The 26049-nt window shown below is 36.3% G+C and overlaps 5 protein-coding genes across 5 annotated transcripts; 1 reads left to right on the top strand and 4 right to left on the bottom strand.

The window, feature by feature from the left end:
* The first annotated feature begins 563 nt into the window (after positions 1-563).
* LOC116009967 (uncharacterized protein At4g28440-like) lies at positions 564-2448 on the top strand. Its single transcript, XM_031249194.1, has 2 exons — positions 564-1009; positions 1929-2448. Exons 1-2 carry the CDS (start codon positions 748-750, stop codon positions 2114-2116), a joined length of 450 nt encoding a protein of 149 aa, XP_031105054.1. The 5' UTR covers positions 564-747; the 3' UTR covers positions 2117-2448.
* A 172-nt stretch (positions 2449-2620) lies between these two features.
* Positions 2621-4728, bottom strand: LOC115995543 (protein NUCLEAR FUSION DEFECTIVE 6, chloroplastic/mitochondrial-like). Its single transcript, XM_031234601.1, has 3 exons — positions 4482-4728; positions 4234-4355; positions 2621-3044 (listed from the first exon to the last, which is right to left on the bottom strand). Exons 1-3 carry the CDS (start codon positions 4631-4633, stop codon positions 3025-3027), a joined length of 294 nt encoding a protein of 97 aa, XP_031090461.1. The 5' UTR covers positions 4634-4728; the 3' UTR covers positions 2621-3024.
* A 1992-nt stretch (positions 4729-6720) lies between these two features.
* On the bottom strand, positions 6721-11669 carry LOC116002060 (DDB1- and CUL4-associated factor 13). The gene is made up of 17 exons (XM_031242070.1): positions 11508-11669; positions 11328-11417; positions 11138-11249; positions 10796-10823; positions 10307-10405; positions 10130-10199; positions 10010-10044; positions 9861-9935; positions 9668-9763; positions 9296-9359; positions 9076-9129; positions 8573-8658; positions 8390-8450; positions 8209-8273; positions 7869-7974; positions 7442-7530; positions 6721-7221 (listed from the first exon to the last, which is right to left on the bottom strand). Exons 1-17 carry the CDS (start codon positions 11571-11573, stop codon positions 7059-7061), a joined length of 1359 nt encoding a protein of 452 aa, XP_031097930.1. The 5' UTR covers positions 11574-11669; the 3' UTR covers positions 6721-7058.
* Positions 11670-13420: 1751 nt separating this feature from the next.
* On the bottom strand, positions 13421-21056 carry LOC116032619 (26S proteasome non-ATPase regulatory subunit 2 homolog A-like). Its single transcript, XM_031275282.1, has 26 exons — positions 20961-21056; positions 20681-20880; positions 20398-20498; positions 19508-19628; positions 19355-19414; positions 19099-19166; positions 18858-18900; positions 18594-18659; positions 18402-18440; positions 18224-18306; positions 17904-18018; positions 17699-17773; positions 17166-17321; positions 16747-16854; positions 16565-16669; positions 16356-16496; positions 16166-16269; positions 15744-15963; positions 15433-15546; positions 15141-15356; positions 14932-14991; positions 14716-14829; positions 14543-14628; positions 14274-14382; positions 13997-14175; positions 13421-13881 (listed from the first exon to the last, which is right to left on the bottom strand). The coding sequence occupies exons 2-26, from the start codon at positions 20801-20803 to the stop codon at positions 13806-13808; spliced, it is 2682 nt and encodes an 893-aa protein (XP_031131142.1). The 5' UTR covers positions 20804-20880; positions 20961-21056; the 3' UTR covers positions 13421-13805.
* A 1707-nt stretch (positions 21057-22763) lies between these two features.
* Positions 22764-24274, bottom strand: LOC116032643 (TBC1 domain family member 5 homolog A-like). Its single transcript, XM_031275313.1, has one exon. It carries the CDS (start codon positions 24058-24060, stop codon positions 23014-23016), a length of 1047 nt encoding a protein of 348 aa, XP_031131173.1. The 5' UTR covers positions 24061-24274; the 3' UTR covers positions 22764-23013.
* Between the last annotated feature and the right edge of the window lie 1775 nt (positions 24275-26049).

Here is a 26049-nt window from a genome sequence, read left to right as displayed (position 1 = left end):
TTTTAGATAACGTGTGCAAATTTTGGAGGTGTTTGGGAGATGTTTGGTAAATAGCTGTTAGCTAATTAGGTTAGTTAGTTTGACTAGTTGATTGTAGAAAAGTGTTTGGTAAATTAGTTATTAGCTTGATAGCTGATTACATACAAAATGATTTTCTCAAAAAACTTATCGAAAATATTAAAAGTTGCTTTGAACAGCTTTTTGAATTTTAGCATTTTACAGCAAAATAAGTTGTTAAAAAAAAACTAATATAAACTAAAATTAGATATAAGTTAGCTATGTTACCAAACAGGTTCTCTATAAATTAACTGATTAACAGATATATATGTAAGCATATGTAGATAGAATTTAAATTTCCAGGCCAGCTGTCCCAGCCTACAATCCAGCGAAAAGATTAGTCACGAAGAGATTAGTCACTATGTCTAACAGTGAAAACTGGAGATAGAATTAATGAAAATGTACGAGAGTTAGGTTGGAGTAGCAAAAGTTTAGTGGGTAATGGCGAAAAGAAAGGGGATTTGTTGCAACATAAAACGATAAAAAGAGAAAAATGAGGGGTCGGAAATTGAAAAGATTAAAACCTTGAGGCGTTTACTATTTACCGCTCGCTCACGAACCTTAAAACACTCCAAAACCCTAGAAATTCATTTCTACCTCGCTGTTCACCCACAAGTCCTTGCCTGCGCTCGCTCTGCTTCGGAATTTAGGGGTTTTAGGGTTTAAGATTATTGCTTTAGGGTCAACGAGATGGCTACGGCGGCGGCGGGATCTATCGAGAAGAGGAAGCCGGTGTTTGTGAAAGTCAACAGTCTAAAGCCCGGCACCAACGGCCACACTCTTACAGTAAAGGTTGTCAGTTCCACCACCGTCAAAAGCAACGCCGCCGGAGGTGGCAGGCGCGGCGGCAGGGCGTCGATGTCGCTCAACCCTCGTGCCCCGGCTCGCATCGCTGAGTGCCTTGTTGGTGACGAGACTGGGACTATTATTTTCACCGCCCGCAACGATCAAGGTATGAATTTGTATAGATTTCACCATATGCTTGTCTATGTATGAATGTTTCTTTGAGCCTATAAATATTCATATAGGGGTCGATGAGGAATGAGGATGTGCGTGTCTCTGTATTGATGTTAAATTTGCAATTTTTTTTGGTCTGATTGTGTAGATAAATTATCATGTTTAAATATTGATAAAAACTAAGCAGAGTAGAAGAGCCTGGGTATAAGATTGCCTTGGTTGATTTTTCACTCTTTTAGCAAAGTTTTGTCTGTGATATTGCTATCAAAGTGGAGAGAAGGTGGACATTTGTATATGTTACTTTAAGTGCTGTTGTTGTTTAACATCTGATTTTCATTCGCCTTCCCTATACCTAGGAAGATTTTGGCTTGTTGTGTAGTGGCTCTACACAATTTGCTTCTGTAAAGTTTTTGGTATGCAATATTGTAAACAACAGAGTATTTAGTGTCATGGTGGAAGTTGTTTAACATTTGAATGGCTTCATTTTTTAGCAATTAGGATTGCCATGTTCTATGTAAGTGATAAGATGTTTTGTGCTATTATGCTCTGTCACATGTGTTGCTTGTGAGTAAAAAGAATCAACTGTCCTAGAAGTGATTAGGAAGGTTGAGTCTCGGGTCCCATGTTTTGGTGGTTCCAAATGAAATCATCTGGAGAACCTAATAGTTGGCAAGCAGCATTGCTGTACCAAGCTATGGAATCATATTCTCTTGAATCTCTGTTATTCGTTGCAGTGGTGATTTCTTAGGATAAAATGCCTGTATCTCTTCAATGATTTTGTTTTAATCTTGCATGGAATGCAAAGTGTGCCTAATTTAATGTGGTATATAACTAGGAAAATGGGATTTCTTCCCTGTTCTGGTTGGAGTATTAACACTAGTGTTATCTTTTTCTTTTCTTTTTCTTGAGTGCAGTTGATGCAATGACTGTGGGCTCAACAGTAATTCTGCGCAATGCAAAGATAGACATGTTCAAGGGTTCAATGCGTTTGGCAGTAGACAAATGGGGACGAGTTGAGGTTACAGAACCTGCTAGTTTTGTTGTTAAAGAGGATAACAATCTTTCTTTAGTGGAGTATGAATTGGTGAATGTGGAGGAGTAAAGAGGAGAGGGGGTCTCACAGAACGGGGGTGAATATTTTGAAGAGACTAAGCTTCAAGTTCTCGTTTTCCTTATGAATTATTGATATGCTGCATTCCTATGGTACTAGTATGTACAAGAATTTCAGTGATTTCCTATTTTGCATCCGTAAATCTTAGTAAGTTAGTAGTGCTGGTTTGGTTAAATTCATGTCCTACCTTACAGGGTTTCACTTGTATCATGTTCCTCTTGTGTTCTTGCCCAAGAGGGATCTCATTTGGTTCAAAATGAGGATGCATTGTTTACAAACTATGGAATTATTATTTTTTATTATTAAGTTACTTGTGAAGCTAAGTATCAATAACAAGGGCACCTCTACTAGTATCAATTCTTTATAAAATTGAAGAAAAGTGAAAAAAACATACTAGAAAGGATTACCAAGCAAGTCACAACTAAGCTAATTGTAATATTAGCATGGTTAACTATTGTCCTTGATTGCACTACTTTTTAAAGTATAAGAACTAAATTGAATAAAATAAAATTAAGGATTAAATTGAACAAAACACTAGTACATGGACTTCATAGGTATTTTGACCTAAACTAGAGTTGACAAGTGAGATGCTAGAAAATTTTCATGACTATTTTGACCTAAACTGGAGTTGACAAGTGAGATGCTAGAAAATTTTCATGACTGCAGAAGTGTAGCTCTGTTGAACTATATTTCTTTTGGTAAAAATCAGAAGTATATATCATACATTAAATAACAAAGTAAAAAGATCATAGGTCTTGAATAAGCAGACAAGAAAATATTTTGGTTTGATCAGAGGACATCTTGTTGCCATCTTATTGTGGAATCTGGATTGTAACCATAGTGACAGCAGACTCCACAGGAACAGGAAACTTGCTTGAACCCTCAAATGACAACACTGGTCATGCATCATCAATGCAGGCTGGTTGATATATAAAAGAAAACAGTTCAGTATCAAAGAGACTAAGCATTGATAGTAGACAAATCTAGCAGATTGAAACTTAAAAAAAAATCTATGTGCATCCTGGCAATTTATGCTGCATATAATATCACCTTAATTACTGAATTAGAAAATGTCAAGCAAATGCATATGTAAGTAGCAATTTCTAATACATAGAAAGCTTTAGAGAACAATTTCTAATACGTAGAAAGCTATAACAAGGAATGAGAATAAAGAAAAGAGTAACAATTTTGGCAGCGCCTAGTTCTATTGACTATTGGTTCCACTCAGCTGTGTTTCTGATAGTTCATGGAACACACAAAAGGTTCTATCTCTACAATGTAGAATGGGAGCCCAAATTCATGAGAGCTATATGGCACAGGAATGACAGGATTTCCATTATACAATAAGATTCGAAAGCAATCTTGCAAAAAATTCACTTACCAAGTTCTTAAAAAGAGTATCCTAGATACCTAAATCAAGAACGAAAATCCCCTGATTAGAAAACCTACTAGAGAAGAAGCAAGTGAAGCATATAAAATCAAGGGCAAGAAGACAAATCTTAAATTTTAGTACAAGGGGAAAGAGAATTACAAAAGCTGATATACGATGAACTTAAAGAAAAATATGTTTGCAAAAGAGATCGGATTAAAAATCCAGCAAGGTAAGCAGCAAAACTTATGGCTTTTACAAGGAACCGAAATCCATGATAGCAAACAAAGTATTAGAGGACAAAAGGAGGAGACTTTAGGAGTTAGATACCCAAATTAATAAAGAAAAACCACTGGTCAGCCAAGCTAGTTAGAAGTACGCAGATACGAGGAATCAACTAAGCAGGACACACACTCAGATCCAAACACATGAATTTTTCTATGTGGTCAAGCAAATTACAATGATCCTCATAAACTTTATGAATATCTAAATTCAAAATGACCACATAGAGTTAAGCATGGTAACTTTAAAGAGTAAAAAGCACAAAAGAAAACTTATGCTATGCAAAAGTAGCAAAATCGAAACCCCAACTGCACTCTAATCATGCAAATGAAAGAAACACCTACATTACAAACTAAATAACCAATCATTTCACATCCAATTCAGCAAATACGTAGCCACATTAGGGTTTTAACAAAGTCATGAGAAAAAATTATGGATTTATCATGGGAAACCTCACCTTCTGAAAGCCAACCGAAGCTGCGAGGAGAGACGGTAAGCATTGAGTTCATTAAAGCCAAAGCAGTGGCCGTGTGGTAGGGCTGCATCGACTGTCCACACGCGCTCAACTCTACCGGACACCTTCAAATCCAATGTAACTACTAAGTCGCATCTACATATCTATATCCAATTGAAGATGCATAAAACATTTATGCGTACATAGGAACAGATATAGGCAGAGTTGAAGCGCAGATAAGCATACGGTACCTGAAGATGCGAGAACCTAGAGGAGTTCTGGAAGCGATGCGGAAAGGGGGGCGCGCCGCTTTGGCTTCATGTGCCACCCGGCTGACGGAGTTTAGAACGGAGGACGACCGGAAAAAGGATCTGGCAGCGGCGGAAGCGGCGGCGGTGGCCATTCTGTGTGATTCGAACAAGTGGAAGCTCGCTTCACGAATCAGCCGTACTTGACTACTTGTGTAGTAGCTCGAACTGCGAGAAGGGCTTTGGGGTTTAAGCCGGGGATAAAAAAGTATACATGGATCTTGCTTGGGTCCGAGTCCGGTCGGGTCAGCAGTTGTTTCGAATTAGTTAATGAAAATTTTTCACTTTTGATTCATTAACTATTATACATGAATCACCAGGGTCGATTTTTTTGTTTTGGTAGCCCTGTTCTGGTAAATAAATGAGTCCCTACTAAAAGCACAATCTTTAAAATCAATACCATAATTTTTTCTAATAATAATACTAATAAGGTGATAAAATGTTGTTGTGTGCAAAGAGAAAGGCAAAAGAATTTTTTTTTTTTTTAAAGGCAAAAGGTTTACTAAAAAAAAAAAGATTTTTTCTAATAATAAGGTGATAAAATGTTGTTGTGTGCAAAGAGAAAGACAAAAGGTTTACTAAAAATAAGGAAAGTGTGGGAAAGGATAAGATTCGAACCCTTGATCTCCAATATAAAATACTATAAACAAACATTTCTACCATTCCTCAATTGGAATCTTTAAAGACTAATTATAAATTTATTGTTTTTTAATTTCTTAACTAGTTAAGTAAAAATTAAATATTGGGCCCTCTAAAATTTGAGGCCCTATGCTGTTGGGCTGCTTGCACAGCCCAAAATCCAGCCCTGTGAATCACATTTAGTCATGCCCTCCAATAATTTTTTGGCAAATTTTTGACAGAAGTGCTCCTTTCGAAAGGAGCCTGTATTTGTTTCTTTCAGAAGGATCACTTCTATAAGGTGCACTGCATTTACTTATTCTGAATGAGCACTTTCAACAATAGTTGTGTAAAAAATACATTTGTTCATAAAAGAACACTGCATTTACTTATTCTGAAATAAGCACTTTCAACAATAGTTGAGCAAAAAATTAGACAACATGACCAAATATAATACGGAGTACAAATTACATAATCATGCACCTAATTAAAAGAAAATTATAGTCAAAGACCAAATGCGATTCATGTATAATAGTTAGAACCTTAGAGGACCAAAAGTAAAATTTGCTCTTAGCTATTATAAGAAAACTTGAGTAGAGTATAATTCTTGTATTAAAAACTTAAACACTATAGATAACCATTGCAGGATTGCAGGTTATTGAGATGACAACTTTCCAGATTACAAGATAAAGGATGATGATGATGATGAAGGAGGATTAGAGCCGTCAAAACGGGCTTAGCCCGCCGGGTTAGCCCGTCCCGCCCCGCGAAAAGGGCGGGGCGGGCTCCGATATTTTAGGCCCGTATTTTGGCGGGCTTTTTAGCCCGCCCCGCCTAACCCGTGGGTTTGGCGGGGCGGGCTTGGCGGGCCTGCAGGGGCCCGCCAAATATATAATAAAAATTATTAACATTAGTTTATATATTTTTGTATATATAAACATTAGTTCACAAACTTACAGTGATCTAATGTTAATTATATATATAAATTAGCATTAGTTCACAGACTTACAGTTCACTGTAATCTGTGAGCTAATGTTAATTATATATATAAATTAGTATTAGTTCACAGACTTACCGTTAACTGTAATATGTGAACTAATGTTAAATATATATAATTAAGTTCAAGAAATTAGTCCAAATGCATTACTATATAGTTAACTAATCAAATTATCTTAGTATACACTTAATTATTACTTTTTTATATTAATTTTTATTTAAATTTTAAATTTTGGCAGGCCCCCACCAAGACCCGCGGGCTTGGGGCAGGGCAGGGCGGGCCAACCTCCCTTAGGCCCGTATTTTGGCAGGCTTTTTAGCCCGCACCCGCCATATGGCGGGTTTTGGCGGGAATTTTTATTTAAATTTTAAATTTTGGCAGGCCCCCACCAAGACCCGCGGGCTTGGGGCAGGGCAGGGCGGGCCAACCTCCCTTAGGCCCGTATTTTGGCAGGCTTTTTAGCCCGCACCCGCCATATGGCGGGTTTTGGCGGGCCCCGCCCCGCCGGCCCGTTTCGACAGCTCTAAGGAGGATGATCAAAAGAATGAAATACCACTCTTTATAAAATAAATAAAATACCAGTACAATAATATTGGTGGACGAGTTCAAAATTGTTAACTGTTTGTATTTGGTTTGATATTATATCTAAACCAATCATCTTAACCAGACCAAAAGATCTAAAGCTAAAGCAGGAGTGTTGGTTCCTTTACATGTAATTATAAAACAAAATTGCACATTACAAGGAAACAACAAAAGCATAGCAGATGAACAGAGAATATGAGCAACAGCCCAAGAATGTTGAAATAGATTCTAAGCTCCCTAAAAGAGATGTTCTTGATGGCTTCAGTTCTGGATTTTATCCCGCGGGTAGAAGTGAAAGAATACTGGCATAGACTCCCGGCCACTCATTCAACTTCTTGAATGATTCTTTTCTTGCGTAATGGCTCCTTTGGCATGCTGCCTGGTGCGCTGTGAGCTCTCTTTCTATCTTCCTTCTTCCTTTCTGATTCAGTCATCTCCCGTCTCAGATTAGAAGCCTTGTATATTGCCTTGGGCAAGTGACGATGTCTGCAAATTCAAAGCAAAGTGATGAAGTGAGCAATCTCCCTTGGAAGTTTTTGTATTCAACCCATTTAACAGCAAGAATTCTGCAATTGTCTTTTTATGTTCTTATTTGAGCTTAGAAACGGATTTTTAATCACATTGTGAGCAGTGGAATTCATAAAAAGAATACAGATACCATGGGTGAATGCAACACTCTTAATGTTTGTTGATAGTTCAGGCTTACCTGACAATGCGTTTGACTTCAGGAAGATGCTTGTAACGATTCTTGACAGCCTCGAGATATTCATGATTTTTACGTTCTCTGGGCAAAAGCTGCAACAAGTATATTTTTTGCATGTAAATCGTGCTAGATAAAAAGTTAATGCTGAAAGAGTTGGAGAAAATCAGTGATAAATTCTGAGTTCAACAGCTTTCCCCTATAAACCGTGTATAAATGTCTGCTGTATTATAAATGCCGACGACAATATTGCTGAAGAAGAAAATGATGGTGCATGATGTTTCCTTGTATTTAAGCCGCCTTAAAGACAGTATAAGATATTGAATGTACAATGGAACATAAATTCTTTACAAATATGCATAAAGTTATAGAAGAAAAGTTGGGTTAAAACTTAAAATCGATAAACAAGAAATGGAGACCAAAAGAGACATACCACTCCCATTTGCTCAGATGCTTTAGCTTTCCATAATCGAAGGTTGGTATCATCACTTCCTGAGATAAGGTAACTTGCATCACAACTGAACTTCACACAGAACACCCTGTGATTCACCACAGATAAAGGTCAGGACACTTATTAGTAGAGAAGAATTGCAAATTACACAGACAAGCAGACATGGCTCCAACTCAACGGAATCCTAAGCCTTATTTTCCATGGTTTGTCAGATATGACCAATGATTACTCCGTATTTAAATAAATTTAAAAGAGAAAATCCCTAACCTACAACATTAAAAATAAAACATGGATGTAAAGAATAGATATAGTTCCAAACAACCTTTGCATCCTCTTTGTATGATAGATTTCCCTGCTGTGACCACCATTATATTGGAATATTCTCACCTACCAACGAAGTATGGTTAGTGTATGGAAGCCATCTTATTCTATATATGTGCATTTAATCATTTATACATGGTGAGACTACGTCAAATGATTCAAGAAAAAGAGAGAACACATACTGTTCTATCATAAGATCCAGTAACGAATTCACGACCAGTTGGTGAATAGTCTATATCCATCCTGCAAAATGGTCATGAGTGTAGGAAATCACATTCAATTCGAATTAAGTAATAAATAAGCTAGAACTCAAATAGTGGGAGCAACCACTCTACTCTTTTGCAAATAACAAGACATTCTCTTACACTGCGGAAACATGATCCTTGTGAACACATTTAGCTTCATTTAGTTTTCTAGCATCATAGCTGTAGCAGTTACAATCCTCATTTGCCTACAAAAATGATATATATGTCCTTATAAGAAATAAAGAATTAAATAGGACTAAGCAATATATACCAATGACCATGCCAAACACCCAAAAGTATCAACTATATGCACACACCACTTGTCAGTAGTTGGTCATGTGTGAGTAATAAATACAGGATATCATTCAGTTCCTTCTAAACACTTCATAAGGCATATCAAATAGTCCTAATGCTCACAAAAGCACTTAACATTTGGAAGTATGCCCAACTGATCATTTTAGAATTTCATGACTAAAAATTGAGTGTAAAACTAGAAAAATAAGTTGACAACAATTTGCAAAGGGCTTCTTTTTGTCAAGGAAACTACAAGTTTTGCACTATTATCATTCCATCAACAGAAGTATAAATGAAATTTCAAGAAAGAGATCTGCAATCACACTTACAGCAGTGAAATTCATTGGTTCCATGGGATTCCAAGCGATTGAGTTGGTTTTGGTCTGTAAAGGAGACATCATGTCAGATTCAGTAAATAAGCACTACATGTCGATGGCAAAGAATGCAGGTCAAGAATTTGCATGATACCATGAGTAGAATATTTTAACTAACTTACAAATTAGAACTACCCTTTGTAATTAATGTTACAAAGACAGTCTAGCTGCTTACCCTCATAATAACCTTTCTTGCAGGAGATGACATTCGTAAATCATATATAGCTATGCTTCTATCACTGCAAGGAGAAAAAACTACAAGAATAAGTAATTGCAGCCCAAAACCACAACTAGCTCTTAACCTAGGAAGCTTGCACACTAAAAAGAAAGTCAAGTTTCCAATACAACTAATATAAGGAAACTTAGTGCAGATTAATGGGCAGTAATACAGTTATAATTTGGAAGTAGAAGTAAAGCATGTATATAATATTCTCATTCTGGGTTCAAGCACCACAGGCAAAGGCTTAATACATGTATAGCCAACATTAACATGATGGGAATTTACAGTAATTAAAGAGTAAACTAACTATTCTGGATAGACACAAACCTAGCTGATGTAGCCAAAATATCAGGTTCACCAGGATTAAATCGAACTGATATCACAGTATCTTTACCCCATTCAAAACTGTTCACTGGCTGGGACCTGTATCAAAGAGACACTTAAAGATTTAACAAAAATTTAAAAATTAATTAAATAAAAAGTCAAACTCGTGTTGAACAAAGAAAAAATCAAATCAGACCTGTTGTGGTCCCATATGTCTACTTGGGCACCAGCTGTTGCAAAAAGGTTACCATCCCATTGGTGGTCAACAGCCCTGGGAAAAATAAGCATATCATCAGAATTAGAATACCAAAAAAAAAAGTCCAGGCAAAATAAAATAAAACCTACCGGAATGCATTTTTCCAGGTATAAACTGCTAATGACTGCAAATAAGCAAAACTCAGATCATTAGAAAATCATGTATCTATGCCATTTGCATGCAACAGCAACTGTGGAGAAGTCTAATACCTTGGCTGAGTCATCAGATGCATCATCAGGCTCCATTAAAGAAGGAACAGGAACTCTCCATAGCCTCACACTATAATAAAATTGTCCAAAATATGCAGCAGCAAGACTTGCATCATAATCCATTCTTCACAAACAAAATTCAAACCTTTACATATAAGAGAGATTGTAAGGACTTACGTGCAATCGGTTCCACATGACACAAGAATTCGACCATCTGTAGATGCTGACAGTCCATGCACTGCACCTTGGTGACCAGGAAACTGACATACTGTTTTCCTTTTAATATTTATATTTAAAAAGACGTGTTAAAGCGAATAGCCCCATTATTTGTATGCATAAATCATAATAAAAAGTTACTAGCATGCAAACAAAGAAATTGATATTATCTAGTACGGAGTAATAAAAATGATAAATAGGGGAATACAACAGTTCAATCGATGGAAATTCTCCTGAATAGAGGGTAGATGAGGTACAACAAGACTCAACATCAAGTCTAGGAGTAAAAGCAAACGGGGAAAAGGCAATTCTCCGATAAGGTTGAATATACTACCACATATTGCTAACCTGATATCTATACACTACGGAACTGTATTACTCAATTATATGAAGTGAAACCTTCTCCCTAGCAAAGTTTACAAGTACAAACTATTTGAATGGGAACATTACCTGTTAGCTATATCCCAAAGGCGAATATCTGCAAACAGAGTCAAAGAGAATTTAAAAATTCAGAAAATTCAAATTCCCCAAATTATAACCCAAAAAAATACATAAAAATACTCCAATATTTATAGGTTGCAAAAACCATGCAATTGCCACGTGACATTTAAAAGATACAAAAGGTTAGTTGGGTTTAGTTATTAACTTGCATCAAGCCATTCCTAGTAATAGCATATCTACAGGTGAAACTAAAAATCTGATTTTTTTTTACTATTGAAGATTGAAGTTCCAAATAGAAAACCACATTCATAAAACAAACAAAAAGCCTGCAACCTATCCACTCCTTAATACCTCCATCCATTGAACCCGAAAATATTCCTTTCAAGTGATTTGGATTTTTAGCCATAGCCGAGATTGCATCTATATGCCCATCCATAGCTCCAATGAATGGCCTCGCAAATATCTGATTCACATAACAGTGAAAAATATCACAAACTTAACCAAAACCAAAAAAAAAAATTAAAATTTAAGGCGTACTTACCTTTTCTAACTTAGCAGCGTTCAAAGCACGGACGTATTCCGTCGCCTTCTCTTGAGTTCGAAGGTTGGGATCGAAGTTTCGAAATACTCTCTGGAAACATTCGAATTCCAAGCTAAGCTGTAGCTTATGAAGCAGTAATGGAGGTGTAGCAAACATGTAGTGTAATAAAATAGAGCATACCTGAAGGTCCTGACTGCGTTCTCGGGTGAATTCATCCGTCGAACGCGATATAACCTTCACCTTCATCTTTGCGTCTACCTTCAACCGAGGAGACGAATGCTACAGAGGAAAGAGAGACGAGACAGTGCAGAGAAACCCTACAAAGAAGCAGGGAGGTATAGTCCGGTTCGGTTTGTGTGTAAACTGCGGAGTAATTAATTTAATATAATTATATTCGGTACCATAATATAATACGGAGTATTCAATTTTTTAGACGAAAAAAATATGGCCATTTAACTCAAAAAATAAAAATAAAAATAAAAATAATAAGTCAAATACATCCTTAAAGAGCAATTAATCACTTAAAATTTAAAAATATATAACTAAATATTCAAACTTGTCAAAATTAAACAAATAAATCATGTTTACCGGTAACTAATAAATTGCCAATAAAATTACAATAACTAATAAATTGCCAATAAAATTACAATAGCATGGCAAACTGCCATTGACCACCGTTCATAACCATTGACGAAAAAAAACAAAAAAAACAAAAACAAAAACAAAAACAAATCTTGTCACCGGTCCCCAAAAAATAAAAAATCGATGGTTGGTCGCTTTCTCCAATATAGCATTCTTCTTCAATGGCAATGGCGACCGGTTATTCCAAGTAAATAACTTGTTATTGATTTTAAATAGATTAAAATGACAAGTTTGAGTGTTTTTTTTTTAGTACTACTTGACTCTGTTACAATGTAGTATCTATTCACAACCTACTGAAGCACAACGAGTCAACAGTTGCCTCCACTGAGACTCGAACCCACTCCCATCATTCATATGGGAGTGTTAAAATGACAAGTTTGAGTGTTTTATTGTACTTTTTTTAAGTCTAGGAGTTTAATTGTTCTTTTGTGTAAAATTCAGATGCCTATTTGATCATTTTTCAAAAAAATTACAATCAAATTCATGAATAATACAAATTCATGCAATTAAACTAAAATGACATGTTTACTCAGTATATGAAGGCGGAAGGGGTGGGTTTTTTTTTTTTAGTACTACTGACTCTGTTACAATGTAGTATCTGTTCATAGCTACTTTCTCAACCTAATGAAGCACAAAGAGTCAACAGGCTCGAACCCACTCCCATCATCCATGTGGAAGTGTTAACCGGGACACCGGATGCTACTAGACCACAAAGGGGTGGGTTTTTTATTTGTTAAGTTTATTTTGTTTATCCACGCCAACAATTATCATGTAAATAGGTCATTTTAAGTTCAATTGCATGAATTTACGTTATTCAATAACTTAATTACAAATGTCCTATTTGACTCATATTTTTTTTAATGATTAAAGAAATAATTTTTTTTGTGTTCATGAATCATACCAATAGCATAAGCTCAAGTAAAGCCCACTTAAGTTGTCATAATTAATCGATTCAAACACGTACCGGCAAATTATTGCATGGACCATGGTCCACACAGCTGTGTGGACCAAAAATAAAAGGTACATTATTTTTGTACTTAAGGTACATTATTTTTGTACTGAAGATACATTATTTGATAGTATATTTGATAGTATATATCAAATAATGTACCTTCAGTACAAAAATAATGTACCCTAAAATAATGTACCTTCAGTACAAAAATAATGCACCTTCAGTACAAAAATAATGTATCTTTTATTTATGGTCCACACAGCTGTGTGGACCATGGTCCATGCAATAATGATGGACACATACCACTTCCATAAGTAGAGCCAATATAAGATTAATAAATTACTCCCACAAGAGTCACACTTACCACTAGATGTGATTAAACTCAAACCTAGTAAGTACATCCAATTTTTTTATTGACCAAGGAATCTCACAATTATTATCCAATTTTTTTAGTGACCAAGGAATCTCGCAATCTTTGCAATCATTACTCAAAGATGTACCAGTAAAAAATCACAATAAGATAAATCAATCTAAAGTGTTCATACTTGACCAGCTCAATAAACCACTCCTTAACACGAGTATATGTAAATTAGTCAACGAATGAAGGGTAAACATTAAAGAACGTTCAATGTGCAAAAAACAATCGTCAGAAAGTGCATACAAAAGTACGTCTCTGCCTTCTCTAATAGCTTTGTTGCATTGCTTCGTATACACGTAATTAGGCATTAAAACAGACAGTCTAGAATGCCAACTTCTCAGAAGTTCATTTAAATCTGAAATTGCCATGCAACCTCGTTGGACAGTGGATTGATCTCGGAGAAGAAGACAGCCATGGCCAGCATTTTTGGAGGTCTCGGAGTTTATAAGCAGGCGTTCAATGGACATTAATGGTCTTCTCTGTACTCAGGGTTCTCCTTTAAGATGACAAATCCTTCAAGGACGGGTGACAGTGGGATATATCTGTATGAATAATGGATATTGTATCAGCTTACATAAAATACCCCTTTTGAGATACAGCGGGTAGGTGTAATGTAATATCAAACCGTCAAATATGAGTTTAAAGAAGCGAGCTTACTTTTCAGTGGCAAGTTCTGCTCTATCACCGGCAGAGAGGAGAACGGGGGTTGAATGGGTCTGGAATCCAGTGATTGTCTTGGGTCGACCTGCTTGACCAACAACGTCAACAGCTTGGCCAACACGAACAGGCACAGACAACGGTTTCAAGTTTTCGTCTACTGTCATTAGCATCCTCGGCTGTGATCCAAAAGTACACATAAGGAGTTGACGAATCAACCACAAAATTAATCCCAAAAAAAAACAAGTTGGCATATCTAGTTCTCAAGAAAGCTCACCTGCATTGCCAATGTAAGGAAATAAAGCACATAATGGAATTTTCCCAAAATGATAGCTTTCATATCAAGACAAGCATGCAGCATAGTTATAAGCCCAGCCAAAGCAGTCCTGAAAAGGATGCAAGATATATTAACAAAAATTTAGATTGAGATAAATAAAGTGAAATTGCTTGCGGGGTATAATACTTTTGCTAGCTAAGGAAACTGATTTGCACAAGCAAAGGTAACATTTGAATTAGATGACTTTTTAGAGAGAATAGAACTCTTACGGAGATAATAAGAACCGTTCAGAATGGTAAGGTGAGAGGGTTAACAACCCTTTCCCTAGATGGACAAGACCTTGAGCGATTCGGACCTGCACAAGTAACACAGCAAATAGCTAAAGTGAAAAGGACACTAAAAAAACACAAGAACTTTTTCTACAGGAGCATATTGTCCTTACACAGAAAAGAAGGTTGGCTTCCTTGTAATAGTAACTGGACAAATTACGAAGCATCCCAGCTATTCTAGCATTGTTAGTTCCAGCACCTATCAACCCCATTGAAATAATTGCAGCCTGTAGAATTGAGAAAACGACTCAAAGTTTAGACAGGTTGTTAAAGTTGAAGAGAAACCTACTGCAAAACTATGATTAAGAGTTCTTTCGTATCATAAATACCATTGCTACTTCTGCATCAGAATCATGGCTGAGCCTGCTTAATGTGTCCATAACGTTGACCTGTTTGAGACACCAAGTATGAAAAATATGGAGCATTTGTTATCAAGGGATACACAAACAATTTGTGTTTTATTAACACAAGTAGAGGGGAGGGGAGGAGAGAGTGTGCAAGAAGTTTCAATCAAACTGGGTTGTTATATAGTATATACCTTTGGATTTGATATGCACAGGAGACCTAAAGCCAAAGGAACAGCCCTTCTGATATTCTGCTCACCATACTGCAAAAGATGTTCTAGTGATCTTATGGCCATGTCAAGTCCCAATTCCTCAGCCATAGCTACCATTGCAATTCCAAGAACAGCAGGTCCCTGGTAGGTTTCACCCTTCTCGTGATGTTGAGCACATTGACCAATGAAGTGTTGGACCTGTGACAAAGAACTGTTAGCAAGTTTATACTGAACACTTTTACGCTCAACTAGTAGGTTTTAAGATTAAGGCAACCTTGAGAACATTCCCAGTTCCGGCAAAGGCACAAGAAAGTAGAGTCATGTCGCAATATTTACTAATCTTTTCATTGAAAGTCTTTGAAACCTCAAGTGTGGCCTCAACACGATCCTATTACACATTACAAGAGAACAAAGTAACAGTTAGAAAATAAAATACCAAAAGCATCAAGTGTACAAGACAACAAATACAGTAATTAACACCAATGCAGAGTGGAGACGCATGCAGACAAAAAACAAATAAATAAATAAATAAATAAAGAGATAATATTTCAGTTATTCTTGAAGGACATCACTAATTGTAGTTACCTGCTTCCCAAGGAAAAGAAGGCCAAGACCAAGAGCCAAGAAACGGGCAAGAGGTTCTCCCAGCTCTGACTCACTTCGATCCATCAATGCAAAAATAATTGCCTGGGCAATATCTTCATTGCATGAACCCACAAACACCAATCCTAATGAGATTGCAGTAAATGCAATCACATCAAGGGAAGGCTTTGCTTCAAAAATGGGGATGAGTTTCTGACTGATCGAAAAAAAAAAAAAAAAAAAAAAGATAGCACGTTATATGGAGAGGAAAAGAACTAAAAGCATATAGAAAAGAAATATTCTCATATACTATCCAGGTAGATAACCTGTAGGACACACTGAAAAATTGAATTTAGAATCATAAAGTCATAACGTAGCCATGGTGCTATAGATGAACAACAACAATACATGCACAGAATCACACCTCCTCATTCTGGGAACCTGCATATGCAAGTCCAAGCCCCATTATAGCACCAATTCTAATCGAAGCATCTTCTCTGTCTATATACTCCGCAAGGAGAGCTAATGCCTGCAATGCAAAACAATATGAGATCACAGTATATATTTATGAGAACAAAATAAGTCCAGTAATAGGCAAATTCATAAAGGACTTACAGGATCACACTCATTCTTGACAGAACAGTTTACTACCCCAACTGCCAATAGAGCACCCGCAATTACATGATTGTCAGTACTGTGGAAGTACTTGTCAATTTGTGCAAGTCCATTATCGACATCCCATTGCAGGATCATACCCTAAAATGCAGGGACAAGGCATTAGTACTACACCACTCGTATGGAAATAAAATGACAAAAGTACTCACCAGACTTGCTGCAGCACTGGCTTTGCCATGTTCTTTATTTTTAAAAAGCCAACTTGTTGAGGAGCCACCACTCGAGGCCTCTGATGGAACTGTCATCAGCTTATCCTGCAAGCCTAAAAATGGTAACCATCGTATCCATATATGCAAATAAAGGTGAGCATATACAGCTTAACTCATATTACCTGACCAAATCCAGCATTGACAAATGCATTAACAAATGTAGCAGCCAAGTTTTGTCTTGCTGAGTCAACACTTGTCCCTGAACTGCCACGGCCCTCAATCAAATGGGCCTGATGAATCCAGAGAAGAATAAAAAAATATTAGATCTTGACAACAACTAGGATGCATTTAAAGAATTGAACAAAAAAAAAAAAAAAAAAAATAGGAGTAGAAGATAGCAGAATTAAGAAAATTGGATTGAGCTAAAAAGAGGATTAAAACAATACAAAAATTTAAACAGGACATCAAGGAAGATGGAACATAAGAGTGCATCAGTTCCCATAGAACCATTTATCCAATATTTACAACGATAATTATTGCATACTAGATGTTAAATCAAGCATAATACAAAGGAGAGGTGTTATTTCAATGTAAATCAAACCTTGTAGATATCCTCGGGGGATTTGGGCTCCATCACCTCAATGTCACGACCAAGAGCGAGATAGCCTTCACTTAATTTAGTATTGTTAATAATTTCCTGCAATACTTCTCTCTCTTCCCCTGAACACATCTCTTCATCAAGCTCAAATGTCACACGCTGCACCCAAAACAACATAGGTTCAGTAAATATAGCAAGTATGATTCTTCATTAAAGAAAAATGGATTACCATTACACTCGGACAGCCTAAAATGGGTTCAGTCTCTCCCTAATCCATAAAGTAATCCTAATAGAATATTCAATCCCAACTATGAGGTCACAAAGACCAAAAAAATGAGCAGAAAAATAGGGGTAAACTGGAATTGTAACAGTTTTAAATATAAGCATAAGAATATGGGTAATATTAGAAAAAGGTTAAAATGAAATAGTATCTAAGAAGCACTCAAGATAAATAAATTACAATGACCAAGACAGAACTATAATGTCGTCCATGAAGGGATTTCATTCACATAGAAGTAGGAAAGTTGAGGACTTACATGGAGAGCAAGGATGTAGCAGAACTGCTTTTTCAGCAAAAGGTTGTCACAAGTTTTAAAAACATGCTTCACATACTGCAAAGTATAAACTAGGATCAATGGGATGAGACAAGTAGATTGTTATTAATTCAAAATATGCAGTGATTTGAGCCATTTACTCCATAGTCCATGCAGAAGTATAATTTGAACTGTTGTAATAGAGTACCTGTGTGTTATCAAGGCGTAGTGCGATGAAAAGAGCACTTGCATATTCTCCAAATTTCGTATAAATATTGTAGGCAATGTCTAGTACCAAGGTGTCATCTGGACCTGGAAGATAACTGTAAACAACAGATGTGAGCATGAGTACCATCCAGAGTCCTTGATATAGTGATACAATAAAGATGACAGGACCATTATACATTGGCACATTGCAAAAGATTAAAATGTTTATTACTCTATGTGTATAATGATACAGTCAAAAGATAGAGAATGGTGCCACTAGCTGGCTGCTGCATCCATAAATGTTTTAGCTACCAAACTTACTTAGCTGCACTCTGAAGGTATGAGCATGTCCTTTTATAATTTGCATGCTCTACATACTCAAGAAGAAGATCAAGATCTTCAACCTGAAAGAATTTAGAATGGTATAGCATATATGTATTAACGAATTAGAACTGAGCTATATAACCATGATAAGACAATGAAAACAAATTATAAGTACCTCCATTAAAAGGTCAACTGCCTCAGGTTCTGCATTATGCTGCAATACAAAGCATATTATTCTGTCATTTCATTCTAAATATACTCCCCAGATAAAAAGGACAGGGTAACTAGCAACCACACACAACACAACTTGCAAGCACAAGAACACAAATAAATTATCTAGTAGAGGTAATTTGTAAGCAAGTCATACCTTCATGTGGAAATGAACAATTTGTTGCACAAGCTCCATCAAATCATCGATTGGGGCCTCTTCACCCTGAAGCAGTTTCATACAATGTAAGAACTAATAACACACAGGTTAATGAAGACTTCTAACAACAAAAGGGATTTCTATGAACAACAGAGAGAAGCTTTGCAGTCTGTCTCCAGAAACAAACATGCTTCTATAAAATATCTTACAGTTTATTCCTATAAAACTAGAAATAGTCAAACTCTAAAGTAAATGGAAAACAACCTGTCGTTTTACATACTCCTGAGCAATTTCTCCTGCCAAGTTCCTGCCAAAAGAAACCAGAATTTTTTTTAAAATAGTTATAGTAGTTAACTAATCTCACTATATCACAATTTCCTTTTGGAAAACTGATTTTATATCTTCTTGTAAGCGGCTATAGGGAGCACCAGGTATTAGAAATCTAGGTCCAACTCATTTAATAAACAATAATGAATGTGACAGCTGAGTAGATAAAAATGCTCACCTTACATATTCATGGCCCCAAGAACCAATATCATCATCAGATCCAAGTAGTCTGTACTTCAAGCTCTCCTATAAGAAAAATACATAAAAATTAATAACACCATACATGCAGCAAGAGATTTTCACAAGAATAATATTCAAAAACAACCAACCAAATAATAGCTTAAAAAATTTATGAATAGAGTATACATTACGAAGCAACAATTTTATATGAGCAATAGCAATGGAAGATGAAACCTCAAATGACAATAACATACCCTTTCTCCTTCAACAGACATTGTCAATGCCAAAACAGAAAGTATATCTGCTAGTAGTTTCTGCACACAGAATAAAAGAAAAATTCAAACTACAATGTATTTGAGTGTGAAAGCATAAAGGTGCAAATTTGAAACTTGCAAACGACTACATACCTTGGTATCTGAATCTGGCATTTTCTCATAATGTAACTTTAGTGTTCCATAATGAGGACGCAAGAACTTTAATGGCTTAGGAACTGATGTCATAGAGCTTGTTGCTGACCGAATTTCCTGCCTACAATTATGAAATTAGACTAATTAGTATTATGCTAAAACAACTTGCAACCAATAGTTATGAGAATAAGAGTGAGCATCCAAATATCTGCAAGAAGGGTACTCTAGACACGATCTATTATAGTTGTATTGTATAATTCACTAATATATGTAGTAACCACCAGTGGAGAGTTGCCAATTTCCAGAATATGATATACCCAAAGTACACATGATAATGACAAGAGGTAACAACTCTGAAGGCAATGGAAATTAGCATTTGAGTGCAATTGTCTACAGAGAAAAATTGCAATACAACATACAAATCCCTCTCAGAAGGCATTGAAAATCTATTTTGGAAGAGCAAGAACTCTTTTCTCTTTAGAATTTTTGCGTAAAGCATCCATACATCCTCTCTCAGGCACCAAGGTAGATTTATTGAACAGTCATTCTTGTATAATTCAATTCTTTCATATTCTCGGGAAAAGAAGTACATTCTGATTCCAGAATAAGAATAAAGAAATTATAGAATGCCATTTAAAAACTTATACACTAAAGATACTACTATGCATCTTTCTTGCCGTCATTCTTCTTAGGGTCCTCTGCATACACTTGTTTGAAGACCTCAAAAGGAAAAATTAACAAAACCTTTCTCCAATCGCATCAAAAGCAAAGAACTAAAGATACTACTATGAAGACTCAAAATTTGTTATTGCACCATGCAAAAATTATCCCAAATCAACTGGTTAATAATCTTCAATATTCATGCAAGAGTAACTATTTAAGGGGAATACCTCATGCTCTCTAGGGCAGCCATCTGCAGCCCAGTATCAGGGTCCTGAACTCGCTCTACATACAACTCCAACTGTTGTTTGAGTGCTAGATCCTCCTCGGACTAAAATAAATGTAAACAATACAACTTTAATGCTTAAACTAACAAATTGAGGTACAAATAGTGCAGAAAAACATCCAGACCAAAAAAAATACGCGAAAGACAGAATCTTTACACTCTTACAAATAAAGTAACAGTACTCTATCACAATTCTAGGTTTTCATTTAGTAGATAACAATGCTTACGAGATCTTCGTCTTTCTTGTCGTCCTTCTTCTTGGGGTCCTTGGCAGGGACTTTGACAGAGGCCTCCTCTCTAGCTGGTTTTTCGCCTCCGGCGGGCCCGGCGTTGTTTGGATCCGGCGTCATCGCTACTGAGCTAAATAAACCCTAGCGACAGACAGAAGTCTCCCGTAAAAGGAAATTCAATAGCTTGGTGTTTCGAGCTGCGAATAGTTACGATCAATTTAGATTCATAAGTATCGAGCCCTAATTATAAACAAAGTTATAAGCTTTTCGTTCTCACCAAGCAAGGTTTTCTTCGCCTTTCTCTGCTTCCCTACTTCTCTTTAGTCTTCGTTCATGTCCTTTCTGTTATTAGAGAATGGCAATGACTAATGGGCCAAGTGCTAATATGGGCCTTATCGATCAGGTATGGGAATTCTATTATGGATAGGATTATATTGAATTACATGGCTTCAAATTAATATATTCCGTAAGTGTTTAATATATAGATTTAATAAAAACGATTAGGAAATTAGATGAACTTTGTTAATTAAAATTTAAAAATTCTTAAACTATAAATATAATAATTTAGAAAGTCTATATTCAATATAATTGTTATGTTGTGTGCAGTGTTATCATATCATATGAATCCTGGGGAGGATTAATGTTGAATTGCATGATTTGAAGCTATACACCGCCGATTAATTCAATTGAATGATTAGGAAATTAGTTATATAATAATTAAGTAATAATATATTTAGGAAAGTAGATATATTTTGTTAATAAGAAATAAAGAGTTTCCTAATTAAATACAAGTCTTAAACATTTTGTAACAAAGGACCCGGTAAATATTGACTTTTTTATTTAATGATGTGGCATCTTCTCCTTCAACGCCGGTGTATAGCATCTCTATATCAGCGGTGCATCAAATATTAATCCATTATGGATAATGGTCCGGGTAATTCAATTCTTTTGCAATTCTACAACAATCGCAATTTCATTGCTTAATGCTTTAGTCGGAGCCAAAAATCTTGTGGTCTAGTAGCACTCGGTTTACACTCCTACATGAATGGGAGTGGGTTCGGTCTAGTGGCACTCGGTTTACACTCCCACACGTCGTTATGAGTAAATTAGCACTATTTGTGTAACATATTCAGTTTCATTTTATATACATTGCAATTTCATTTCAACACAACTACAGTTTCATTTCGATATAACTACAGTTTCATTCGACATTATACACCCAAATATGTGAAACTGTTATTCAGTTTCATTTTATATACACTATTGTTTCATTACAATACAACTACAGTATTATTTCGATATAACTACAGTTTCATTGGACAATATACACTCAAATATGTGAAACTGTTTTGACACAACTAGGAACTGTATGGGATTTGGCTGAATTATAAGGGACGACAAGGGTGATTTCACAGCAACAGCTAGCTCCTCAAGCACAGGTAGCATTTGCTATTAGGGAGGCTCTTAGTTTGATTAAGGAACAACATCATAGCTACTCTCATGTCAAAACTCCGCACAATCGTTCAAAGCCTCCCAGCAGCTATTTTGGACTTACAATTTGATCTCATTCTACTTGATATTAAAGATGTATTGTCATCTCTTTATGATGCTTTTATCTCTTTCGTCAGCCTCCCAGCAGCTATTTTGGACTTACAATTTGATCTCATTCTACTTGATATTAAAGATGTATTGTCATCTCTTTATAATGCTTTTATCTCTTTCGTCAGCCTCCCAGCGGCTGTTTTGGACTTACAATTTGATCTCATTATACTTGATATTAAAGATGTATTGTCATCACTTTATGGTGCTTTTATCTCTCTCGTCAAACATTTAGCGAATCAGATTGTCCATTTGTTAGTTCGAAAATCTCTTTTCATGTTTGATCATAGGGTGTGGACTGTTATCCCACTTCCCTTCATTGTGAACTCTCTGTATCTTGATAATTATTAATATTAGTTATGTTTTCTCAAAAAATCATCTCAATTTTAGATTAATGAGAACACACCGAAACAATTAATTTAAAATATTAAGTGTTAAATGAATACATACATAAAGCAAAATATAATAAAACATGAGAACATTGTATAAAATGATCACTTAATATTATAATTAAAAATCTTGAACATTGTTATCAAGCTAAGTGGCATCAACCGACTTTAATTCTCAAGCAGTATAAATTAAATAAACCTAAACCCCAACATGACAAATTAAAATCACATGATTAATTGTCCCATCGGTTTGCTTAGCAAATAAGGCTAACACAAATCCAAACTCAGATGGAATACAAACCACCATTATCATATCAAAAATCAATCTTGGAGTTGAGCAATTCAAGGTTGATCTTCCCAGGTTTGGGTTTTGGGATATCCATGATGTTTATCATATTCCTCCATGGAATCGAACTCGTACTTGAAGTTCCCGTTGTACCCTTCATTCTCCTTCATCGCCTCATACCCATTTCCACGGTTATTCTCGTTGTTAACATCGTAGCCGTTATCCATGAACCTGGTATCACTCATTCCTTGTCTCTCCGGCATGTTGTACCCATTGTTGCCCTTGTTATAGTAGTACTTCTCTGAGTAGCCATTGTTGCTGACGTCATAGTAGTACTTGCCATTGGCGTCACTCACGCCTTGCCTCTCGGAGTAGCCGCCATTGTTGTTGTTGTTGTAGTTGTCGAGGTTATTGTCGTTAACGTCGTAGTAGTACTTGCCGTTGTCCATGAACTTGGTGTCGCTCATTCCTTGTCTCTCGGGGATGTTGTAGCCGTTGTGTTTGTCAAAATGCCTCTGAGAGTAGCCGCCATTGTTGTTGTTGTTGTAGTTGTCGAGGTTGTTGTCGTTGACGTGGTAGTAGTACTTGCCGTTGTCCATGAACCTGGTGTCGCTCATTCCTTGTCTCTCGGGGACGGTGTAGCCGTTGTGTTTGTCAAAATGCCTCTGAGAGTATCCGCCATTGTTGTTGTTGTTGAAATTGTAGTTGAAAGAATTCTCCGTCGTCCTGGACGGATTCTCCTTCTTCTGGAATCCATAAAGCCCGTACCCGGTGTCGCTTTCCATCGGCGACGGCGATACGTCGTCGCCGATGGCCGGTCCAGGCGCCGGTGCTGAATCCACTGGAAAACCAATTTCCGGCGCTGAAATCGGAGCCGGCGCAGGTGGGGAAGGGAAACTAATGTCGCCAATGGCGGGTCCGGGGGCTGAAGCCGGGGTTGACACCGACGCCGGTGGGAAGCTTATTTCGCTGGTGGTCGGCGCCGGCGCCGGAGATGAAGTAATGGTAATGAATTGGCCGGGTCTAGTGGCTTCCGTTTGGAACAAACAAGAAGTGATGACCGCCAAAACTAGAATAGCAAAAGCTCCGGCGAGATTAGCCATGGCGGAGAACAGAGTTGAAGTGGCCGGAGAAAAAAGAAAACAATGGTGATTTGGTTAGTTCCTTGTTTGGTTCACAGATTTGGTGGGATGGATGACTTTATATGCATAGATTAGGGAGGGGTTTTTGGTTTTGCTTTTTGTGGGCGTGATGATGTGCGGAGATTGAGGGATTGAAAGATTTGTGGGGCATGAAATTATGGAATGTTGCGAGGGGTGCATGTGATTTCTTTGAGGTTGTCCAAAGAGAGAGGGAACAACAATCTTTATAGCTTGAAATAAAAGCATCTTCGTATGTCTTGGTCAAGAACATGGCCTTCTTTTTCTCCACTTCATGACAGCTATTATGCTGTGCCAAACTGCCAATTCCAGATTTCACACTTTGACCAACTGAGCTGTCCATGTGAACAATTTTATTCCTGACTTGTTACATGTTAAGCTTGAATTCTACCTCAATACAACTTGAAACGATTGATAAGTCGACTAATAATGTAATTGCAAGGTCGAAGATCTGATTTTTGTAAAGAATGTATCATGTTAAAAAGTTCATTTGTCAGATTTCTTCAAGTATGAAACATAGATGGGCAAACTCCATGTTGCATAAGGCATGTTTTAACCAAATGCCCCTTAGTATTTGGCAACCTAAATGCATGCTACCGTCCAACCGATTTCATTTATTTATTATCAAGTCAAAAAAATATTCAAAGTTGGGGTGCATTGTTCAAAGGTATTCTAACTAACATCAACTTTTTATGCTATGCTCATGACTAACTACCCTTGTCATTAACAACTTAGTCAATAACAGATGTATTAACTTTAACACAAAATAATACTACTATAATATATTGTTTTCTGGCATAAGTTTTTTAATATATGCTCACCTACGATCCTAATTATAAACAATTAGCCACAATAACAAATGGATAATTATTATAATAACAAAAATGTGACTACATATTTACATTATCTTATCAAAATAATTTGGCCTTAACGGTAAGAGACACATTTAAACTCAGACCAATCCCAATTCGCAGCGGGCCGACCCAATTAAAAGGTAAAATGCTGGTCAGATTGATTTTTTTATACAAGAGGGGGTTCTAGTGATGAGAGTGCACGGTCACTCACACCAACCAAACTAATTTATTAAAAAAAACAATAAAATCTCAACAAAATTATCCATCTAGTCCCGAAAATGAGTAGTCAAGTGAAAGAAGTATGATTCTCGTATAAGACTTACCTAATACACACTTTCAAATAATGACGTCGACGTCTCTAGTTAAAAAAATATACGGAGTATATATTATCCATCTCATTTATGATAGATGGACCATCATCACATGTAGTGTTTATTACATTGTTTGCACCTGCAGAAATGCCAAAATGCCATTGTCACTCCCCTTAACATGGGCTACAAAGATTGTTCACTACAATTGTCAAATGAAATCATTTGAGTGAACCAAATTCCCAATAAGGTCACGACATTTGTTGCATTTCATTACAATACAATTAACTTTTCGTAAATCCTTTGAATCAAAATTTTCTTGCAATCCAAGCAGATAATTGATTTGTACTTTTGTATTAAAGACTAATTACACTACAAAATAACAACTATTTAACTCCCTAATGGCATAATCTTAGGGGACAAATTAAACTAATATTAATAAAATGTATGTATATGTGTATACTAATTGCAAAGGTTTGGTGCGTAGGACATACATCTGCCCCTGTTTGTGGCGTAACATCCGCTAGCATGCTTGCTTTAGTATAAAGTATAAACCATCTTTTTTTCTTTTCTTATTTTTTTTTCCTCTTTCCAAATATTCCAGCAACTTATTTTTATCAATGTTGTAGAAGGCAATAAGCACTAGGTTGAGAGTTTTTAGACTGTTATAATCCCCAAACTAGTCAACTGCATACGTTTAGATGATTAGTTGAGTACATGGCTGAAAGAATATAGAAGAGGAGTAGTCGCCAGAGTTGAGTGCTAACTCA

This window comes from Ipomoea triloba, chromosome 1, assembly GCF_003576645.1.
Source record: "Ipomoea triloba cultivar NCNSP0323 chromosome 1, ASM357664v1".
In the NCBI taxonomy this organism is placed as follows: domain Eukaryota; kingdom Viridiplantae; phylum Streptophyta; class Magnoliopsida; order Solanales; family Convolvulaceae; genus Ipomoea; species Ipomoea triloba.
This window is presented reverse-complemented; position numbering and strand designations above follow the sequence as displayed.